General features: G+C 38.2%; 1 protein-coding gene across 1 annotated transcript in view; it reads right to left on the bottom strand.

Annotated features, from left to right (window-relative positions):
- SPTA1 (spectrin alpha, erythrocytic 1) overlaps positions 1-21,524 on the bottom strand; it is a 67,996-nt gene extending 46,472 nt beyond the window's left edge. The window contains exons 1-17 of the mRNA XM_022559536.3: positions 21,300-21,524; positions 21,179-21,211; positions 19,871-20,110; positions 18,666-18,791; positions 16,868-17,008; positions 15,927-16,073; positions 14,016-14,149; positions 13,313-13,457; positions 10,595-10,749; positions 9,514-9,649; positions 9,311-9,412; positions 7,687-7,824; positions 6,981-7,091; positions 5,573-5,650; positions 5,272-5,427; positions 3,728-3,932; positions 2,119-2,300 (exon numbers count right to left, since the gene is read on the bottom strand). Coding sequence (XP_022415244.3) covers positions 2,119-2,300; positions 3,728-3,932; positions 5,272-5,427; positions 5,573-5,650; positions 6,981-7,091; positions 7,687-7,824; positions 9,311-9,412; positions 9,514-9,649; positions 10,595-10,749; positions 13,313-13,457; positions 14,016-14,149; positions 15,927-16,073; positions 16,868-17,008; positions 18,666-18,791; positions 19,871-20,107 — 2,193 coding nt within the window. The 5' untranslated portion in view covers positions 20,108-20,110; positions 21,179-21,211; positions 21,300-21,524. The remainder of the gene's footprint in view (positions 1-2,118; positions 2,301-3,727; positions 3,933-5,271; positions 5,428-5,572; positions 5,651-6,980; positions 7,092-7,686; positions 7,825-9,310; positions 9,413-9,513; positions 9,650-10,594; positions 10,750-13,312; positions 13,458-14,015; positions 14,150-15,926; positions 16,074-16,867; positions 17,009-18,665; positions 18,792-19,870; positions 20,111-21,178; positions 21,212-21,299) is intronic.
- Positions 21,525-22,060: the final 536 nt, after the last annotated feature.

Raw genomic sequence — 22,060 nt, 5'->3', positions numbered from 1 at the left:
TTTGTGACCACCTAGAGGGGTGGGATAGGGAGGATGGGAGGGAGGGACACACAAGAGGGAAGAGATATGGGAACATATGTATATGTATAACTGATTCACTTTGTTATAAAGCAGAAACTAGCACACCATTGTAAAGCAATTATACTCCAATAAAGATGTAAAAAAAAAATGCTTTGCTGAAACCCTTTGGGGAGTTCTGTTTTTTTGGGGCTCAAGCTGAGGCAGGAGATAGATGGCCCCCAGGCTGGACAGTTTCTCCCCTGTGGACAGATACTCCAAAATAGCAGGAGAGAGGAGTTGAACCCTGCCTAGGTAAGAGCTAAAAAACCACATATTCCTCATTCTTGAAGTCAAGGAGACCTTCCAAACTACACATGTGGAGAAAGGCTCCCTGAAAGTAGAAACGAAGAGGGTGCCACCCCGTAGTAGGTGATGTCAACCTACCCATAGGCCTCTTTGCTAAAATCCATCTTGGCTAAGAGATGTGCATGCACACAAGGTTGAACACTGAGATATACCAAATATAGACTCAGAACCAGAAAAAGCAAGATGATTAGCCAAAGGAAACCCGGAAGAAATGCCCCATATAAGTGATTCAAACTATCACGAGGGCGTGACTCTCTCTCTCAGCCCACCCGTGTATCTATCCACACATACTCATTTTCCTCCTAATAAACACTTTACTTGTTTCACTGCTTTCCGTCTCTCTGTGGAAATTCATTTCTACACAGTTGATGGGCCAGGGCCTTGTCACTGGCCACTGGTCCCTGGTTGTCCAGTGGCTAGGATTCAGTGCTCTCACTGCCTCAGTCCGACCTCAACATCTCTCCGGGAACTGAAACCTTGCTCCAAGCTGCTACAGGCTGAGACCATCTAAAATCAAAGCCACCCATTCTTTCATGGCCCTGCAATCAACCTTTCGCTTCTCCAAACTCCGAGATTTCAGTTTGTTGGGCCTCACTGTGTGTTGGGCACAAGAGCTTGTGTTCCATAACAGGAGAACAAATTCCTGGTGGTTGAAATTCCAAACTAGGGTCAAATACTCCTACTTATTACATGTTTACAGATGCTGTTCCTCTTCTTTGTATGTTTTTAGTTACTTTTCACCAAATCTTTTCTTTTCCCTTCTTTGAAAATCTGTTCCAAACTCTCTTCCTCCATGTAGATTTCAAAGCTATCTTTATATGGTTTTCCTAACTCCAGCCTTTTACTTCAAGCTCCATTAAGCCATACCTAGAGCTATATAAGTGACTGGGTTTGCTCTGTTTATTTCTATTTTCTGTAGATTATTCTATCTTTTCCTTTTAACCAAGAGTAACCAAAAAGCAGACATAATAAAAGTGTATTGTAACAGGAAAAATCAGTGGGACTTTGTAGGGAAGAGCAGAATAATTTTTAAATACAAGCTAGGATTCCTGGGACGAGAGATTGAGTCAGCTGGAAGTGGATTTCCACTGAGTTCTCCAGAAACTCACATACAGTATTGATACTCCAGAAACGTATTGGATAAATTTATTTAAACTAACAGTCTGGTGGGATTTCAGTGGGTAACTCTGAAACTAAGAGCCTAGACATCTGCTTCTTAGTCCTGGCCCTGCTATTAATTTTCTCTGTGACATTAGGGAAGTTACTTCACTTCTCTGGGTTTCAATTTTCTTAAGAAAAAAAAAAAGGTACAATTAAAAATATTTTCAAACTTTGAGTTGCAGGATGCCAGGATAGAAAGTGGAAATTTTATAAAAGCTTTTATTTTACAGGTGAGGATACAGAGGTGTGAAAATGTGAAAATATACACCAAATATCACAGAACTAGTAAGTGATAAGGCTATATATAAAACCCAGGTTTTTGGATTGAGAGTACAGTGTTATATTTAGAAGAGTCAATAAAGTCTTACATCAGCCATGGGGTTCTGAAAAAAGACACAAGGCACCCAGGAGAAAGGCTGGATTAAAGGAGATATTGGAAAGAGGTAGTTGACCAACTAAAAGTTTTGAATTTTTACCTTTGGTTTCCTGCTCTCTCTCTGTTTTTTTTAAACAATAATTACTTATGATCAGTGTGCTCAGAACATATACAGGTGAGTTGGCCTATAATTGGCCAAAGAGCTAGCAACAAACCTGACGAGCAGCCATGGCAGACTCCAGGAGGCCGTGTTTCCTGAGCAGATTCTGTATATCAGCCAGACCTTTCCCATAATCCTCAGACCTAGCCTGCCATTCCACCTCCTCCAGCCAGTGCTTCAGGTCTTCTGCATTATTTTCAAATTGCAGCTGCTTGTTAGCTTCATATAACTGAGTCCCTAGGAAAAGACAGCAAGTATAAGATAACTGATAACTGTCATAACTGATCCTCATTATATGCTAATACATGTTACATCAATTTAAGGAGCAATATAATATTTTGACCCTCCAGTGGGAAAAAGTATAACTGTTTCACATGTGATTATATAAGAAATTATCATAAATTTGTAGAATTCAGATGGTATTTGTTTTTGAAGATAGTAGTGTTCGCAAAACAAAGATAAACGATTTGTTCATTTCTTGTTGAGGTATAGTGCTGCTATGTTAGATTTTAACTATCTTGGGTATTTTCATGTCACTTGTTACTCTCTATTGAGACCTCCTTTTCAAAGGGATTCAAACACAAACACTGCGTTTTCTGAGAGAAGTATAAAACTTGGGGTTGGCTCAGTTTGAAATTTTGAAGTGTCTTTTCCTAAATATCTTTCTCAGAACTTTGCTAGGCCCCTCTCTTAGTGCCTCTCCTTCATCACCAACCACGCCTTACAATTTTTTCTTCCAGAGAATATCTTGATTATCCACATTGTTCTCAGCTAAATTCTTTATTCTATGATCTTATAGCAATTATTTGTGTTATTTCTGTGAAGCAATTACTATGATGTAGAGTAGCAGCAACTTATTGTTACAATCAAGTTGAATTTTTTTTTCCTAAACCAAAACTCAGGATGACATCCGACAAAATCAGTATGATGTATCTTTTCTATAACCAGGGCAGAGTCATGTCTATAGGTGATGTTTATAACAAGGGGGATATGGACAGAGAAACTTCATTATTGGTGTTAATTATGGCAATTGATTAATTTTCCAAAATAAAAGGTGAAGTTAAATTTAAGTAGAGGCTCTTCAAGCAGACATGGGAATTTTCTAAGAGCTTACAACAAAGCCTGAACATGCTCAGATAGGTAAAATAAGTCATCAAGCCCTATTCATAAGAATAAAATATCATGGGAACATCATATGGGGCACAACAATATTTTAATGTCTAATTTTATACCCTGGGTCAGAAAACCTTGTTTCATCTATAGAACCAAAATATGTATAATATAATTTAAGGACACTAGTTTTAGGTGCATAGCCAATACTGAATTCATGGTATCTGAATATTTATTCAAGAGGAAGAAAAAAGTGAAGAAAACAAAAGTAATTTCAGTTGAAAAGACTTACATACATGAAGAAAACATAAAATTGTGTTAATATATAGTGTGATATATTAATCACACTAATATATAGTGTGATTATATTAATATATAGTGTGATAAATTTAGGTTAGACTTTTAAATTTCTTGACCAATACAGGAATACACAGGGAAACAAATGAGTAGCATCCCTTCTTATAGAAGTCACTAGGTAAACTCAGGGTGGTAAAGATGAAGAAGGTGGGTTTCAGAATTTAGGAATTCGTTTTCAACAAGACTCTGCTTCTAACCTTTCTGTGCTGTAGCCTCCAGCAATTCCGTCCAGAGTTTGTCAACTTCACTCAAACGAGCATCCACACTTTCAGAGGCATAATGATTGCTCTCAATCATCTCCTGGCCAGTTTTCTGTATGTTATTGAGCTGGATCTCATTAGCTGCCAATTCTTCTTCAAAGACTTTCTGCTTTTGAACCTGGCTCTTCAAGTTCTGTGTATCCTGAGACAAAATGAAAACAATTAAGGAAAACCATTCCTTGAAGAATGAGGGGCAGACATTCTGAGGACAGGAATTTCTTTTCACTATAAATCTAACTGAACTAAGAAGAGGATATAAGGCAGAACTGTCCTAGTCCAAGTATAGAGGCAGAAGAGGCTTAGGAAACTGTGTGACCAATCCCTCCTCTATACAAATGACAGACGTGGCTAATCAACCCCTGAATTTATTTCTGTTGAGTCTGGATATAGTCTGAAGACCATTTTAAATACGACACCCCATGCAAGCACTAACAATCCATCAGAGCTGTCATGAAAGATGGAGATTATTTTCCATTCCTGTCCTAGTATATGAAACATCCATCCTTTTGTCCCATATAGAGAAGATCTGTTTACCCTGCATACACTGGAACCATAACTCCTCAAGAGAACACAAGCACATAGCGCTGAGGTTTACAGAATGAAAGGTACAGATTAGATGCTCAAAGTTCTATAAAAAAAAGTGAGAACAAAAGCATCAGAGGTATACATTTAAGACTAAATGATATCTAGAAAGTAAATACTGTGAATAGATATTGGCCTAGAAATCAAGAGACTAATTCTAGCCCTGATTATAAATGCAAAAATTTGTGAGTATATATGTGTGTGCATAATAGTTTATATTGTGAGTGAAAAGTATGTGTTTTACACAAGCAGAAGGTAAAGAAACCTATGTATAGCTCAGAGATAATTCAGAAAATTTTTAAAGTCATACAAACTAAGACAGGAGAGGGAGAGAATTCAAGCCCAGTTTTTACCTTCTCCAAAAAGAATTCATGCTTCTACCCCTTATGTTAAACTGCATTCTAAACATTGATTCTTGGCTAACCTTGGGCAACTCACTTCACAATTCAGATCCTTGGTTTCTTCATCTGTAAAATAAGGAGTTGTTCCTTTCCAGCTACAAAACCACATAAGTCTATATTATATCAAACCATTAGGTTACTTTTGAGTTCCGGGTAGCTTGAATGTACATTATGATTAGACATAACATTTTCCTACTATAAGCGTGCAGAGGGCAACAGAGGGCTAAATAAGGAGAGTTCCTCCTTTTCTCCATTCTGTTAAGGACCACTGGACATTGTGCCAGAGAAAAGGGGTGATGGGCAACAGGGTGTAGGAAAACCAGAAACTTGATGTACAGTCTTGGAGGAGTCATTGCCCTTCTTTGAGTATCTGTCTCTCCATCTATAAAATGAGGCTCACCAGCTGAACGCTATTGTCCTTGCAGTTCCAAGACTAATTCCATGAAATTCAGTCCCAATGAGTAGGTCCAGGGTCTGCAGTTTGCAAATCCTGCCTACCTTGTAATCTTCATCACCTGCCAACTTTTTCTTCTTGTTGATCCAGTTCTTTAGGTCATCTGAGTCCTGATACAGTTGCTGCAGAAGCAATGAATCCTCCAGCAATCTGCGTCGAGTGGCAGCCCTTTCACGTAAAGCATTCTGTCGGGCCAACAGCTGCAAAAAACATAAACAAACTCACTGTCAGCAAAATCAAATATGGATACATGAGATTCACTGCCCACCAAGGTTATCATGCTCTAACACTTTCCCTGATCCCGTGCATAAGCAGGCAGAGGCACATATGGGACCTTGGACATACCCCATCCCGGATGGCAGCAATGTTCTCTGAATCATAATGGTTATTATCAATCAGTTTGGTTGCAGTCTTGTCTAAGGTCTGGAAAAAGAAAAAAAAAGGAGTGGTTTTCCCTCAGTGGCCACTGAGTAAGTGGCCACAGTTTGGCTAACTGTTTAAAAAGGAAGCATGACAATGTCGGAAGTAGACAAGTTTCAGGGTCAGAAGATCTAGGTTCTACTTCTGACTTCTGTTATAAATTGTATCTCAAAATGTATTGTATCTCAGGCAGGTTAATTACCTTCTCTATGTCACAATTTTTTTTTTAATCTAGTTTACAGTAAATGAATCCTGATGTCACTACGAGGTGAATATCTGATCTAGTCTTAAAATTTTAAGAGGAAGCATTATTGATATAGTCACATCCAGTGCCACCAGTCTCTCTCTATCTATCATCTATCTATCTATTCATCCTTCCATCCATCATATATCATATATCCTTTTATCTACATCTATATCTATAGCTACATGGGGAATGGAGTCACAAATTACAGACATGAATTTTTACTCATATTCATTCATGATTCCCAAAATTGCTAGGGCTCAGGATGGATTAATTGATTGGGAATAAGAAAATGATCTAAAATAAACAATAGCATTTTATGAACTGTAATTTATTTTACACGGTTAGCTTTTACCAGTGAAAATCAACTTAACAAGCATATGGACTGGGAATGACCATATTAAGCTCTGTACTGACTGAAGATTAACAGAGAAGACTTGGAATTTTGTTTTTAGTGTGGTTGTTGCTGCTGGTGGTGGTATACATGCACACGTACAAGGTTAAAGTCAGCACTGTCCTAGGGAACATACAGTAGATTGGACAAATAAAGTCTTCCTCACACTTCTCTGAGACTTGCTTATGTATTGACATAAGACATTTTCTGGGACATTGTACTTACAGTTCACAGGAAGACTACAGTAGCATTAAATGAGAAACACATAGATGAAGGTATACAGGAAAAATTAGATACTACTTAGATATCTAGATATTACTAAAGAAAACCAAATGGAGATATTATCGGAGGGGAAAAAATATAAAAAGTAAATAATACATTCAAACTTTTAAGTTATGATTCTATGTTGGATATGGATCCAATAGTTTCTACTTATACTGCAGAAAAAATAAGACAATCATGCACTTCATCAGAAAATATAAATGGCTCAAAATCTTTAAAACTTTCTAAATATGTTTTGTGGAATACAAATGTATTGATAAAATATGGGTATGATTATTTTTCTGGATGTTTTCTCTTTAAAGAACAACCCTCATGTTATGTCTGATAGTTATGAGTGATTCTAAGGATTGGTATTGTATGAGATGATATGTACAAACATGAAGCCAATACCCAAACCAGGGCCCATTTCTTACTGTGATCTTCTCCTCCTGGGCAGTAAAGGCTTCCTCAAAGTCATCATGCTTCTGAAGAAGGGCTTCAACACTGCCCAAGGAGTTTCCCAAGTCCTCATTTTCCAGGAAGGCCTATAGAAGACAGAAAGATACATCCCAGCTGTACCTCACTGGTGGGAAACATTCCCTTTGGAATATCTCTGAGAAAGGAGTAAGGAAGGAGGTGAGGGGAATAGAGAGCAAGGTGGGAATTAGCACAAAGTAGGAGAGGAAATAGAGGCTAACATTTAGCAGCAGGACGTTCAGAGTCCCTTCCCAATCTTCTCATACAACTTTATCACTTTTTTCTCTGTGTCTGAACCAACCAATCTAGGCACTATTCTGAGATCTCAAATACTCAAGAGGACCACTCACCTCCTCCAGGAAATCTCTCGTTAACCCTGCCTGACTCATTACATTTTCTCTTGCTGAACTCTTAACAACTGGATATTCATTTCACCTCATGTTCAGTAGAGCTTAAAGACTCTCTGCTTTGTATTTAGGTATTTTTCTGTGCGTTTGTCCATGAGGGAATTTCAAGAGTCTCACAGAGAGGGCCAATCTTTTCTCCTCCTTGTGGCTCACCCTCCAGTTCCCAGGTGAACTGAAGTGGTTGTAAGGGTGTTGATAGTAGTAAATAAGGAGAAGGAGAAATGGCTTCTGGACACTTTCTGAGCCCCTTTGTTACCTCTTGTCTACTCATCCAACTGTCCACTTGCTCACTGTCACGGTAGAAGAGGTGTAGTTCCAGGCACTGCTCATACTGCTGCCAACGCTTGTCCCACAGTTCCAGCAGAGCATCCCAATGGGAGGTAAGTACTGCCATCTTTGGAAAGGAAGAGATAATGTGCCAGGAAGACACTAATTAATTTATTTTATCCTATATTCACTGAGCATCTAATAAATGCAAGGCTTTTTGAAGGATACAAAAATGAATAGGAAATGGGATTTTCTCTTAAGGCTGCAACATCTAAGTGAATCACCGTAGTATAGGAAAAATGGGATAAATACCATAACAGAGGTACACCACACCTAATATGTATAAATAAAGAAGGAAAGATTAATTCAGATTTGAAGAAGCAGGGAGTAGAAGTATAGAAAGTATTGTATCAAACAAAGATTTGAAGGGCAGGGAGGTGTGGATCGGGATTGTAGGAGGACATAGTACCACAAGCAAGTAATTACTCCAAGTAATCATTAGATTATATGAAGTGCTCCAGAGAAAAGTGCAGTGTCTCAAAAAGATAAACATTTAATGAAATTCAAATTTATAGGGCACTTAAATGATCAGATTGAGAAGTTTGCATTCTATTCCAAAAGCAAATAAGAACCATCACGGTGAAAGTGACATTCTCAAACTCATAAAAGCCTTTGTTTCTGCCCAAGCATCTGCCCAAGAAATTCTAGCTTATTAAAACAGCTGCTGTGTTAACTCCATTAAAAAGACAGTAACAATTCTCAGAATCCCAGGATAATAGGTAAGTTTTCAAGGATTTAGGGTCCCACTATTCCTTTGGCAGGAAATAGTTAAAAATAAAAATCCGTAGTATAATTTTCCCATAGAGTTCTTGATGAACTGAAAATATGGTCATCTCAACCTTCATCATATAGCACTCGGGGTTGTGCTTGGAATCTAATGATATGAAAAGAGCCTGCAAATCTTATTTCAGTTATCATCCCAAGGAGTTCCTGTGACTCTGTGACTGGAGTAAAATGTCTCAGGGATCAGGAAGTTTACGTGAGCCCTTGGGATCTAGGAGGTTAGGACGATGGCAAACCTTAATCTTCATTCAGTGGAATTCTGAGTGTTTAAAGCTTTCCTGTTGCTTAATGGAGATTTGAGAAACACAGATATAGGAAAATCAGTTTGATTTGAGGTTGTATAGAGGAGAGAAGAAAGGGATCCATGTGCCAGGAACCATGCTAGGTACCTTAGGGAACCCAAAGATGAATAAGGTGCAGTCCTCAAAGAATTAACAATCTAGAGATGAGCATGGGAAAGTGATAAAACAGAGCACATGTGACAAGGCAAGATGGTATGGAGGCTTCAAATTAGGTAGAAGGTAGGTGATGAAATTAGTTAGGTTGATGAAGTAATGTCTCAGAGGTGAGGGAGCACACATCAAGTCCTGAGAACTTCAAATGCCTCAAATTAGCTAAAGCAACATGTGAAGGAAGCAGGGTGATATTTGAGCCCACATTAAGATGTTTATACGTCTTCTGTCCTCTTTCAGAGATTGTCATATTAGTATGAGATTAAGTGAAGGCTTAATAGGTATCAAAATTTCACAAATTCTGTTAAACTGGATTACCTTATCCATGACTTCATCAGATGCTTCATGACTGGCATCCAGCAGGGCTTGACCAGTCTCATTAGCAGATTGAAATCGGTCATCATAAGAGTCAATCTCATGCTGTGGTCACGAGACAAAATGTTTTAAAATGCAGCAAGAAACCTTCTGGCATTGTTGGAAACCGCCCTCTTCCTCCTACTGGGGAGACCTTTCCTCTCTACCTTATGCTGCTGATGCCTGTCCAGTAGGGCTTCCCCACCAGTCACATCTGTGGGCAGCTCATCAGCATTGATCAAAGCAGTCTTCTCCTTCATCCAGCCTGAGAGCTCATCATAGTCAGATAAGAACCGCTGGTACCTGAGGGAAAGGTAAGGGAAAAGACAGGAAGGAGGAACCAGATACAAATGGACTTTGAACAAAGAGTCAGGGTTGGGTTGGGCTAAGATGTACAACATGTGCCTTGCCCTAATCCTACACCTCCCATTCCTCTGATGTACTTCCTTTTCCTTTAGCAGTGCAGGTTGTAAATCCTTCACTCCAGGTTGTATATTCCTAGGGCAGATACGTCATTGTGTGATGAAGCACTTGGACATGACATCTCCAACATCACAAAGTCACATCCCAGATGCATTTGAAGTAGAATAAAGCACTCACAAGGAGGCCAATAAATAAGGACATAACATAACCAACAGGAACCCTAAGGGACGACTAGAGTTAGGGTTAGGAGCCCTCATGTATTTTAGTTCACCCTTCACCATACCAGTAAAAACAAAAACTACAAAAAAAGATTACCTATTCAAAAAAATCAAAAGCTCACCAGTTCATTTTAAATCATATCAATAAGATAAACACTATTTTCTGGTGATTTAATAACTAATCATAAAAATTAACTACTGAAATGTTGTCCAAATTTTTTGTAAGCTGACCTACATTCCAGAAATAATTCTAGATTTATTTTGTGTTCTTCAGCTTGGAAATTAATTCCAGTTCCTTAGCTAGGGCCAGGATTTTAACATGTGTCTTCAGCTAATTTTTCAGTTCCATGGACCACTTCATAGCTTCTTACAACTGTACAAACAGAGGAAGACAGGAACGGTACAGGTGAAAGGAGGTGTCACGCTGAGGATTATATCAGCCTTCAAAGGACTTCTCCTGGCAAATTAAAATTTCTTTTGCCTCTACTGAGCAGGCAGGAGGGCTGGGTCACTCATTATTTTACTCCTTTCACTCTTTTATTTCTGCTTTTGATGTTATACTTTAACCTAGAGATAGGTAAAGCAATAGAGAAGAAGGATTTCTCACCTATAAGAAGCCTGCAGCTTTTCATATCTGCTGGTAGCCAAGGTGCGAATGTGCCCCCAGTTGGAGACCAGATCCTCTTTCATCTGCTGGATCTGCGCTGCATCTGAAGGATGGGAAAGCTTCAACTTGTCTGCTTTGACACATAACTCCTTCACCTTTGGGATAAAAAAGAAACCTAGTATGTGAAGGTAGTCAACCGTATGGTGATGGATGGCAACTTTGTAGTATATACGGATGTCTAATTATAACGCTGTACATCTGAAACTTATATAATTAAAAAAAAAAGATAAAGAAACACAGTGGGAAATCCAAGCATTCTGATCCTCTTGGCAAAGTTTTATGGGAAGAATGTAACATAATAATCATAAGAATTAGAATAATTTATTAGTGCTTTTATATTGATATATTTATATTAATATACTCATGTAACTATATTAACAATAATAATTTACTGATTACATTTTGTCTCTCATTGTGCTAAGCACTTCATATGCATTTTCTTGTTTTATAGTCTTCCTTTAATAATACTGTGAGGCAAAACTATTCTTGCTCTCCTTGTATGTGAAAACTGAGAGGTTGAGTATTTTATTTGCCCAAGGTCATTGAGCTAGTCAATGTCAGAAGCAATGTTTAGACATACATCTGTCCTTCATTACCCTCTATACTAACTCCATAAACATTATTGTGGGAACCAGAAAGACATTTCTGCCAAGGAAAATTTCTGACAAGAAAATTTCAGTAATGCCAGGCTGTTTTGAGCACAATTCTTGAGGAGCAGGAATTTGACTAGGGCAAATTCCACATGTTACCATTAGTTCTTCTACTATACCCAACTATAATTAGGTGTTGTCTAGGATTTGAGATTTCATTATCATTATTCATTAAATCATGGTATTTTATCATCCATAATTAGAAAAAAAAAAAAGACCAAAGAGAAAAAATGAGGAAGAACAAAAGAAGTAGAATGGTGAAATCATTTTCAGAAACGACCCAGGTACAGAGCTATGATTAAAGCATAACAAGTAGGGATCTTCCTGTGGGCTGACTCCACTGTAGAAGCTCAGGTGTAATTAGTTCAAGTTATGGTTAAATTGTGACGGGAAGAAGTAAGAATGGGAATCATTCAAGAAAACAGGCTTGCTCCAATTTCTAGTGTGTCTATACCTACTGTAGGTATAGGAACCGGGGTTTTCCAATTTCCAGAAGAAAACCCAAAGGTGGGTTTAGTAATGTGTTGTTGTTGTTGTTTTAACATCTTTATTGGAGTATAATTACTTTACAATGGTGTGTTAGTTTCTGCTTTATAACAAAGTGAATCGGCTATACATATACATATATCACCATATCTCCTCTCTCTTGCATCTCCCTATCCCACCCTTCTAGGTGGTCACACAGCACCGAGCTGATCTCCCTGTGCTATGCAGCTGCTTCCCACTAGCTGTCTATTTTACATTTGGTATTATATGTAAGTCCATGCCACTCTCTCACTTTGCCCCAGCTTATCCTTACCCCTCCCTGTGTCCTCAAGTCCATTCTCTACGTCTGCATCTTTATTCTTGTCCTGCCCCTAGGTTCTTCAGAACCATTTCTTGCTATTTTTATTGTTCTTTTTAGATTCCATATATATGTGTTAGCATATGGTATTTGTTTTTCTCTTCCTGACTTACTTCACTCTGTATGACAGACTCTAGGTCCATCCACCTCACTACAGATAACTCAATTTCATTTCTTTTTATGGCTGAGTAATATTCCATTGTATATATGTGCCACATCATCTTTATCCATTCATCTGTCAATGGACATTTAGGTTGCTTCCATGTCCAGGCTATTGTAAATAGAGCTGCAATGAACATTGTGGTACATGACTCTTTTTGAATTATGGTTTCATCAGGGTATATGCCCAGTAGTGGGACTGCTGGGTCATATGGTAGTTCTATTTTTAGTTTTTTAAGGACCCTCCATACTGTTCTCCATAGTGGCTGTATCAATTTACATTCCCATCAACAGTGCAAGAGGGTTCCCTTTTCTCCACACCCTCTCCAGCATTTATTGTTTGTAGACTATTTGATGATGGCCATTCTGACTGGTGTGAGGTGATACCTCATTGCAATTTTGATTTGCATTTCTCTAATGATTAGTGATGTTGAGCATCCCTTCATGTGTTTGTTGGCCATCTGTATGTCTTCTTTGGAGAAATGTCTCTTTAGGTTTTCTGCCCACTTTTGGATTGGGTTGTTTGTTTTTTGATATTCAGCTGCATGAGCTAGTAATGTGTTTTAAGTGTCTGAGTTTATTATAAAAGGGGAAGAAGAAACTTACTCCCTCTTCGACTGAGTGAAGGACAAGAAGAAACAAGGTTCAGCTCCAACAGGAGAAAGTGTAGTTAGATAAAAGAAAAGACTCTCTGGCCATAGGGTACTGAGTGAGGTTAGGAAACCATTCTTGAAGCTACCTATTTTGGTTTAAATTATGAAATATATTACAAAAAGCTTGAGTGTATATAAAACATATATGTATATTTAAATAAAAATAATTAAATAAATTAAGAGATATCCAAGATTCATGTACAAGTTATAAACTAGAATAAGGAGGTATATTCAAGTGGCACAAAATTTCTCCTTCATTGAAATAGTGAATTTACTGTGTCCTATGGAGATGAGATGAACACCAAATGCCTTTTCTAGCTCAAGGGATTAGCCATTCCTCCAACAGGCTTACCTTGTCATTCATGACTGCAAGGTTCCTCTCAAGTGTCTTGTGACTGTGAAACAGTGCCTCAGAGCTCACAAGGTCTTTGCCATAGTCTTCAGAGGTGACTTGAGGCTCCTTCTCTTTAATCCACTGGATGGCTTCAGTCACGTCCCTGTCAGACATCTCCATGAGCTCCAGCAAAGGAAGAAGGCAGGCATTCCAGGGCAAACAGCACACAGCAAGGACCAGTCTAGCTCACTCAGTCAGAAATTACCCTATCTTCCCCCACACTAGCAAAAAACATAATGTAAAATGTTCTTTACTGCTTTTAATGGTTTCCATTGAGAGTTAGAGACTTGGGCATCATGACAACTGAGCCTCCAGATATATTTCCTGTACCTGGGTCAGCTCTTCACGAATGTCCTTCTTCCCAACTTCACCCTCCATTCCCTTCCGATTCTTAACCTGCTTTTCTTGCCTCTGCAGAGCTTCCATCACTAATTTACCAGTGCTATTTGTATTGCTTTAAGCTCCATTAGACACATACTTGGCTATAGAGTGGGTCACAATTTTCTTAACTACTCTCTCCCTTGTTGCCTTTAAAGGCAAGCACATGAGTTTCTTTTTTTAGAGGTATTAGCCACTAATTGCTAACAGTAGACAGAGGCTAACACAAATAACAAGCATGGTGCTATTGCAGTTTCCTACAGTTCAGTGGTGAGATTCCTACCTTTTGAATCGCTGGAGGTCTGCAGCACTGGACAGTATTTTCTGTCGTTGGAGAGCCAGACCATGGAGCCGCTCCCAGGCTGCATTCACTTCCTCCTGCTTTGACTGAATCAAGGGCAGCTCAGGATGCTTTTCCTGTGGGAGAAAGTCAATGATGGACTAATGCAAAAAATCATTTAAACACTTCTTATTTCACACTTCACTTTATCCCTGCTCTCTAACTCTTACTTGATCCACCTCACCAAAATCTAGAAAACCAAACCGCCAGATATTTTGCCCACAGCTCCAGACTAGCCTACTAACACAGGCTTGCCCAACCTCATTATTTTCAGAACTCCATCATGTTGATGGCTGCTAACTCCCTTCAAGATCCTGGAAACCAAGGAAAAGAAGAGAAAATTCCTTTTGTGAAATCTGACTTAATTTTTCAAAACTCTAATACTGTGGGTCTTGGTTCTTTTGGGGTCCTAATACCTTTGAGAAGCTAATGAGAGCTATTTCCCTCTTTGCAGAATTATACAGACATGCAGATAAACTTAATTTTGCAGAAAACTCCACGCATTTTTGCAAACTAACTGAAGCAATGAGATTTATGAATACTAGATTAAGCTAGCAGCATCAGCCCATTTTGATACTTGGCAATTTTGAGTAGTTCCCAAATACCCAAGTCTCCCTACTCCTCCTATCCCTGTTTATTCCCATTTCCATTTCTATTTTGAAGCCTCATCAGACTGAATTTTCTACTTCTCCTTCCTTGCTTATAAATAGAAATGATATTCTATGAGCCCCAGCACTTAGGCATCAAGAGGCCTTTCAGCTTCTGTTCTTACCTTCTTGGAACACATAAAAAAAGCATGATTTACTGAAAGATGAGAGAGCATATGGAGAAAACCTTCATTTTCCTTGCTAAATCTCCATACATGGGAGCAAGGCCATTTTAGACACTCCACCCCAACTGACTCATTGTATAACTGCAGTGACTTAAGAATACCAGGTGATATCAGCAGAATAACCCAGCTGAGCAGCTGAGTCACTGAATCATGAATCTGATTCACTGAAAAAAATAGGTTGTTTGTTGTTTTCAGTTTTGTGGTAGTTTGGTAGATAGTAATAGATAACTTAAAAATCTCCACAATAACAAAAAGGTGATAGAGGGAGAAAATTTGGGACTGTTGGAAATGTGGCCTGGAAAAAAATTGAGAAATATGTTATTTTCCCCTACTCCAGTGCCCGTTCATCCTGAAATCTTGGTTCTATTAACACAGAAACATCATTCCCATTATAAAGCTGCAGTGATAATGAAACCTTAAATGGAAAAGCACGATAGCCAACTGTTAGAATTTCTAATTCCTTCATGTACATATAAAATCAGACTGACTTCCCAGTTCTCACATATGTTAGGATTATTTATTCACACACTGAGTTTTTACATGCCCAGAAATTAAAAACTTATTTAAGCACTTTCTTAAGAAAATGAAGATAAATCTGCCTCCTTTTCCCTTCCCCCCAAAACATAAAAAAATTAGTTTAATTATATCATGTATATTATGATAGCCCACCGTTATTTTATATTCTTTGCCACTTTATTCTGGTTCTTCTTCACGAAGAAAGAGTGCTTCATAAACTTGAGAAATCAATGTACTGCATGGTGCAGGAGTAACCCCATTGTGGATTGAATTCCTTTATGTAAACACACATACACTCACCCACTCTCATCTCCATTTCCGTGGACTGGCAAGGGATACATTCAGAAAGGAGAGGAAACTGCTCTGGGCATGTTGCTCCAGGGACAGGCATACCTCTGCTTTCTCACAATGTCCTATATCTTTCATGTCCCATCTACTAATGGCCAGAGAGTCTTCTTGCAGATCAGACCCTTTCCCTGGCTTGGCTCTCTTGTTCCCCACCTCACCTCAGCACACTCATTGGCATATTGGTTCACTCCATTCAACCTCTCCTTTCGAACTGCCAGATCTGCTTGGAAATCTTCAAACTTCTTATGCAGAACCTCTGTGCGCTCCCAGTCCTCACCCAGCTCCACTGATGTCACTATAGCCTCCTGTAGACAGAGAAAACTCTGGTAAGTCACCCGTAAACATTTAGGAATTCCTGCAGTTCAAATGCCCAAAACCCTTGCTCACATTCCCAGGATAACTCAGAAGGAGATATTGGTGGAACTTGGGAGAACCCTTCAGGAAAGAGCCAGAAGCAGCAGTGTATTTCCTGAGGTGGCGTTCTGGCCCAGGGAACAGTGGTCTTTGGGGTAATTCTTTGGAGAGACCAGGAACATTGTTGGCAAAAGCCCCTGGGAATACCCTTTTGTGTATTGGAACCTGAAAAATAAATTCATCCTGGTTCTACTCAATTCAACAAACTGAGCATTTACAAAAGTATTGTGCTAGGCAATTGCTTGTGTAAATGTTCAGTCCTAACCACAGGATTATTCTTTAAGTATGTAGAAAATAAAAACCTCCCTAGTTATAGGTACTGAGAGACAAAGAATTAGGGAAAGAACTGCAATGCTCTCAGCTGGACACAGAGTAAGAGCAAAAATCTAGGAGTGAAGGCTCATGGAAGGTAGAATGGGGACAATCCTAGATCATCTTTCAATGCAGTTTTTGTGTAAGTCTTGCCTTCTTCATATTCAGATTCATACATTTAGACTTATCCCCCTACAGTGTTAACTACCTCCAGAATACCCCTAAATCTTTGCCAACATTCCTCTTTCTTCCAAGGAACTAAGCCCAGAAAGAGACATCCTAACTTCTTTATGAAAGGCCTGCATTAAATTGCTATGGGATGTCTGGGGCAGATGGATGGGAAGTCCTATATGCATACTGTTTGGTCCTATACCTTGTCTCCAATCCACTCCAAGATGTCAGCACACTCCTGTAAGTACTGCTGAAGCTTCAGAGCCTGCAGCAGCAGGGTGCTCTTCTCTTGAGTCAGCTCCAGAAGCAGGTCCCACAGGTGGCTGAGTTCTTCCAGAAGGACCTATGGGGAAAGTAAAACAACTCAGGCACAGTACCTGCTGTGGAGCAGCAGGTATAGACTCAGAGACCTGTGCAGAGAGGGGCCTGGATAAAAATCCCTCCTCCCATTCATTCGTGCATTAATTGATCAACAAATATTTAAAGGAGGAAATAGGACATGTATGTGACTAGCAATTAAACCATATGATCTTCCATAATAGAAAAAAGTGAATAATGTTTTGGTGTTTTAGAGGATGAAGTGATTACAGACAATAAGACAGGATAGAATAAGAATTCATGAAAGAGTGCTCATTTGAATTGGACCTTGAGGGATAGGTAGAATTTTGATAGGTAGACAATGGGCAGAGGGTGTTCAAAGTACTGAAAAAGACATAGAAAAAACTTAGCATGGACTGTTTGTCAGAAAGGATAAGAGTTACAATGTTTTTCTGACTTATAAAGGAAATAGTGGCACCAAAGCAATGAGAATTTGAGAGTATATAGTTGAGGGCTCTAATGCCAAGTTAGCTTAGAAGACCAGATTTTACATATACTGTAAAATTGAAGGTGTCATATATGTTATGCCTTCAAGATTCTTGTATTTTTCAACTACTTCATGGTCCTAAGGTAACATGTAGCATGTAGACCACATTTATCTCTGAATCCTGCCATGGTACAGATTGATACAGCCCCAGTGATTCTGATAGACGTGAAGATGTTTCAAACATTTCTCAAATATTTTAATTAATGTAAGGGATTGGTTTTTGTATAAATTATACAAAGTGATTTCTATTTTATGACAATAAATAAAATTTGAGATTTTCTTGTTAGAGTCTTCTTTCTAATAAGGTTTATTCTGGTTAATGTCTGTATCGCCTGACCATGTTTTGTTGACAGTAAAGCAAACTAGAATTTGTACGCTAAATATGGAACTACAGCCCTAATTTTTAAATACAACACAAATTTTTTTTTGAATTTTTTGAAATATTTAAACAGTAAAAAAAGTTCACTTATACAAAAAAGAACCTGAATTGACTGTATCAACACAAACTTGTTGGAAGAGTATATGAATTAAGTCAGAAAAAAAGCTGATACATTAGTAGTGGGTTCCATAGTGGTGGTGATCTTCAGTCTTCAGGGTTTAGGGAAGACAAGGGATTTTAGGAGGTTTTTTTTCCCCAAAATGAACAAATGAGAGGGTTTGGAGAACTACAATAGTAGTCATAGTATGTGGGCTGTGAAGAGAAAGAGGCATCATAGACAAAGGGAGAAAGATTTCAGAGAAGATTCAAAGAAAGAGCATCCCTTGTTTAGAGAGTTTAAGGGACAAGGACTCTGAGGCTAGAAGAATTAAGTAGAAAGGACATTTCAGAAAACCAATTCATCTGGGTTGAAGTGGGTTTGATCTTGAGCCACCTATACTGTGGTGGCATAAGCAGGAATGTGATGTTATTTGATGACAGCTTTGTATCATAGCTTTTCTCCCCACTCCAAGGAACACTAGGACATCCCATCATTTTTCCTGCCCTAACCCAAGTAAAAGATATAAGGAAGTACCGTGGTTCCAAGCCAGTTATATCAAGGTTTATACCTGTTGTAATCAATTAAAACTCTGATAACATAATCAACATGATAACTTAATTAGAAACATCTCTCACAGAGCCCTGCCATAAATTTACCTTGGTGTCCTCATGGGCAAAATGCCCCTCAGGAAATCGAATTTTCCTGGTTTCTTCCAGCTCAGGAATGACCCTCGATTTTGCTTGCACCTCTGCTTCAAAGGATTCATGCTTCTGATATTTCCCCTGAAAATTAGAAATCAGAGTTTATGGCTAATGCAGCCTGGTCTCTCTGGAAGGGAGGTTCTTTTATTCCTCTTCTTTCTTGCAGTCAGAACTACTTGTTTCCCAACCTAGATTAAGTGATAACCTATGACCATACCTGGAGGAGTCCTATCCTAAAAGAAACGGTGGTGGCACCACTGCACTTAGGTTTTCAAAGGGTCCTAGGCTCAATGTCCAGGACCATAGTGGAAGTTTTTTTCCAGCCCCCACTGCTTTCGGGGAATTTCCAGTAAATATTATTTTAAATTCTCAATTGCCTTCTGTGGAAATGAAATAATGTAACACAAAGTTTTTCCTCTTCAGAAAAGAGGAACTAAATGTTACTGAAAGTAGTGAACAATGAGGAAGATGATCATGGCAACAATGGCTTTTTATTTTTAATTGAGAGGTTTATGCATGCCAGATTATGTTTTTGCTGTCATATATAAATTGATCCATTTAGTAGATAACACTTTGTTCTTGTTCCAGGTGCTTCCTCTCCAATATCCATTGCACATTTTAGGCATGCAAGCCTTTCTACTGATCCTGACTGTGCCTCTTTCTATAACATTGTACAAGTAGGAGTGGGAGCTTCCACCAAAGCTCTCCACCTGACTCCTCTCATTTGAACTTAACAAGAGGCATGAATAGCCATTTGGTAAAAACCCTGGTTCAATCACATCTTTCTGAGGAGAGCGGAGAGCAATTGTTTCAGAAACATTGATGTCTCTTCACCTCAATTCCATCCTTAATGTCACAAAATATTGAAATCACATAGTGTGTCATAAATTCTTTGAATTCTCAGTGTTTTGCCCATGGGTTAACTTCAGAATGAGTTTATAAAATATTATTTAGAATGAGTTTCCTTTGTAAATAAGACATTGAGGCTTAAGGAGTTGAAGACATGTGCTATTTAAAGACAGAATTACAGTCCCCAAAGTCTAATCTTTCTGTTATATCATCCCTCTACAGTTTACCAGATGTACACCTACATTATGAAAATGTTTCCCTCCCTAGAGATCTTAGAGTCTACTCTGGGGAAGTCAATGAAACTAAATGACCTGTATGTTAGTTTGGTCTTCATAGCTTTTATCGCCTGCAATCTTGATTTTCTCCAAGATCCATTTCTCGAGGTCATCTGCATCTCGTATGAAAACCTGGTAGTAATAGGAATCTTCAAGCTTCTGACCCCTCTCAGCAACCAGTTCCTTGAACCTCCGGTACCGGGTCAACACCTCCTGACGCCTCTCCTGGATCTCTTCTGCTGTTTCCAGCACCTTTGGCCCACCACTCTCCATAGCCTGCAAGTTAAAAATCTTTTACCTGTTGTTGGTTCTCAGATCTCTAGTATACTGTCCTTTTATATGTCTCAAGGCATTTACTCATATTGGACTTATGTTCAGATATCTTTAAGCCTATAAAAGCCTGTTTTTAGAAAGATGGTAGTACATTTATATAATTTTAACCATATACAGCTACAACCTAGGCTAATAATTCTTGATCATTCAGAACACTTTTTCAACTTTTCACATAAATGTGTGCTAACATTAATAAATTTAATAAACTTAATAAAGTTTGATAAATGCTTATTATTGCACTAATAATCGAAGACAAGTTTAAATTAGAAAAATCACAGAGTTTCAGATTGATAAAAAAGAAATATAATTTTATTGCTTTCAAAGGCTGAAGAGGTGTTAACATGTACTGATAATGATGAACTTAGTTTAATGAATAAATAAAAATGGCTTGCAATTAACTTGATGAATGATATACCCCAAAGTTTGAAAAGGTTGAATTCTTCTTACATAAAAATATAGCTAATATATTGTTTACTCTTTTTATTTGCTTTATTTATAAACACTACAAATCAAAAGTTTGGCACATTTGCAACCTAATTATCACAAACTTCAAATTATTAACATCTTGGTAATTGGCTTTTGCTATATAAAACATTGTATTACTATCAAACAACATAAAATATTATTTTCCTATAGTGGAATCCAACCTATTTGTGACAACATCCAGCAAAATCTCCATAGGGTCCATCTTCATTCTTCTGGATATAAGCACAGTTTTCCTAGCTTACCACAATGAAAACATTCAATATAAAGTTTAAATTTTAGTCTCCTTCTGCTATACATGATTGCTATTCTGTGGATGGCCTTTACAAGTTTGGCTATAGAATTAAATCCTTCTATGGAGACTCAAACCTTTACTGTGTGTTACTTTGCTCCAAGTTACTAGGTTGCTCTCCATGTGAACCCATAGAAACAGGTCATTGCTAGATTTTGGTGCTGTATACTGGAAAGCTCAAGGTCATTGTTTACAGTGAGACATTCATAAAAAGAGTTAAAATTAAACTTCCTTACCTCTTAAGAATCAAGAAACAATTCTTGCTGATCCTGTCAAAGATAGTACAGAAAAGTCAAAGGAGACAGCTTTCCTAATTATATTGGTGGCAAATTGTACTGTAAAGAATTCTGTACTCACGGTTTCCTTTGGAAAGTGTTACGCTTTTCCTAAAGGTCAAGAACCTGTCAAAATAAAATGTATCCAAAAGACACAGAGAGAGAGAGAGGGAGAGAGAGAGAGACAAAGGGAGAGAAAGAGAAACAATTCACATGTAGTTGTCTAGTCTAATTCAGATAGAGATGAGAGAAACGTTACATATGTGGCAAGACAAAGAAAAAAAGTAGCCCTTCACTTGGGCCAGAATCCCGCCAGCTACAATCTACATTATCTTCAGGAGACAGATTCAGCTGAGGCAGCTGCTAACTTTCACAGATGCTGGGTGACTCAGCGGCCTGTGGGACTATGGCTCTCAAAGTTTCTCAACAGGACTTTATAAAAAATGAAAGCAAAAATTTTAGATGAAAAATTAGAAAAAAACTCAGTTATAGATGTGAGATAGAGTCAGTGTTATGATGATGTTTTGTTTCTTTGATTAGTTTTAAATTTTATATCTGAGAATTGTAAATCAGGAAGGAATTCTGGGATGCCCATTCTTCACACTCTGTGAAGAATTATAAGAACTCAGGGCATACATATGTTCTTGCTCTAACCTATCTCTAGGAAATGCAAATCAACGACTCCATCAAAACCCAACTACAGATTTTTAGCAGCCTTTAAGCAACAATACATCCTATTTTTTTGCTGTAGAACCTTTGTTAAAATAGAAAATTTTACTCTTTGCCTCACAGATTGGGTTTTTAAAAGTCTGATTTAGCCTTACCCTTAATCATTTAAATAAA

This window comes from Delphinapterus leucas, chromosome 1 (assembly GCF_059928025.1).
Source record: "Delphinapterus leucas isolate spDelLeu-1000000601 "Yukka" chromosome 1, BTC_Dleu_Yukka2, whole genome shotgun sequence".
NCBI classification, from domain to species: Eukaryota; Metazoa; Chordata; class Mammalia; order Artiodactyla; family Monodontidae; genus Delphinapterus; species Delphinapterus leucas.
This window is presented reverse-complemented; position numbering and strand designations above follow the sequence as displayed.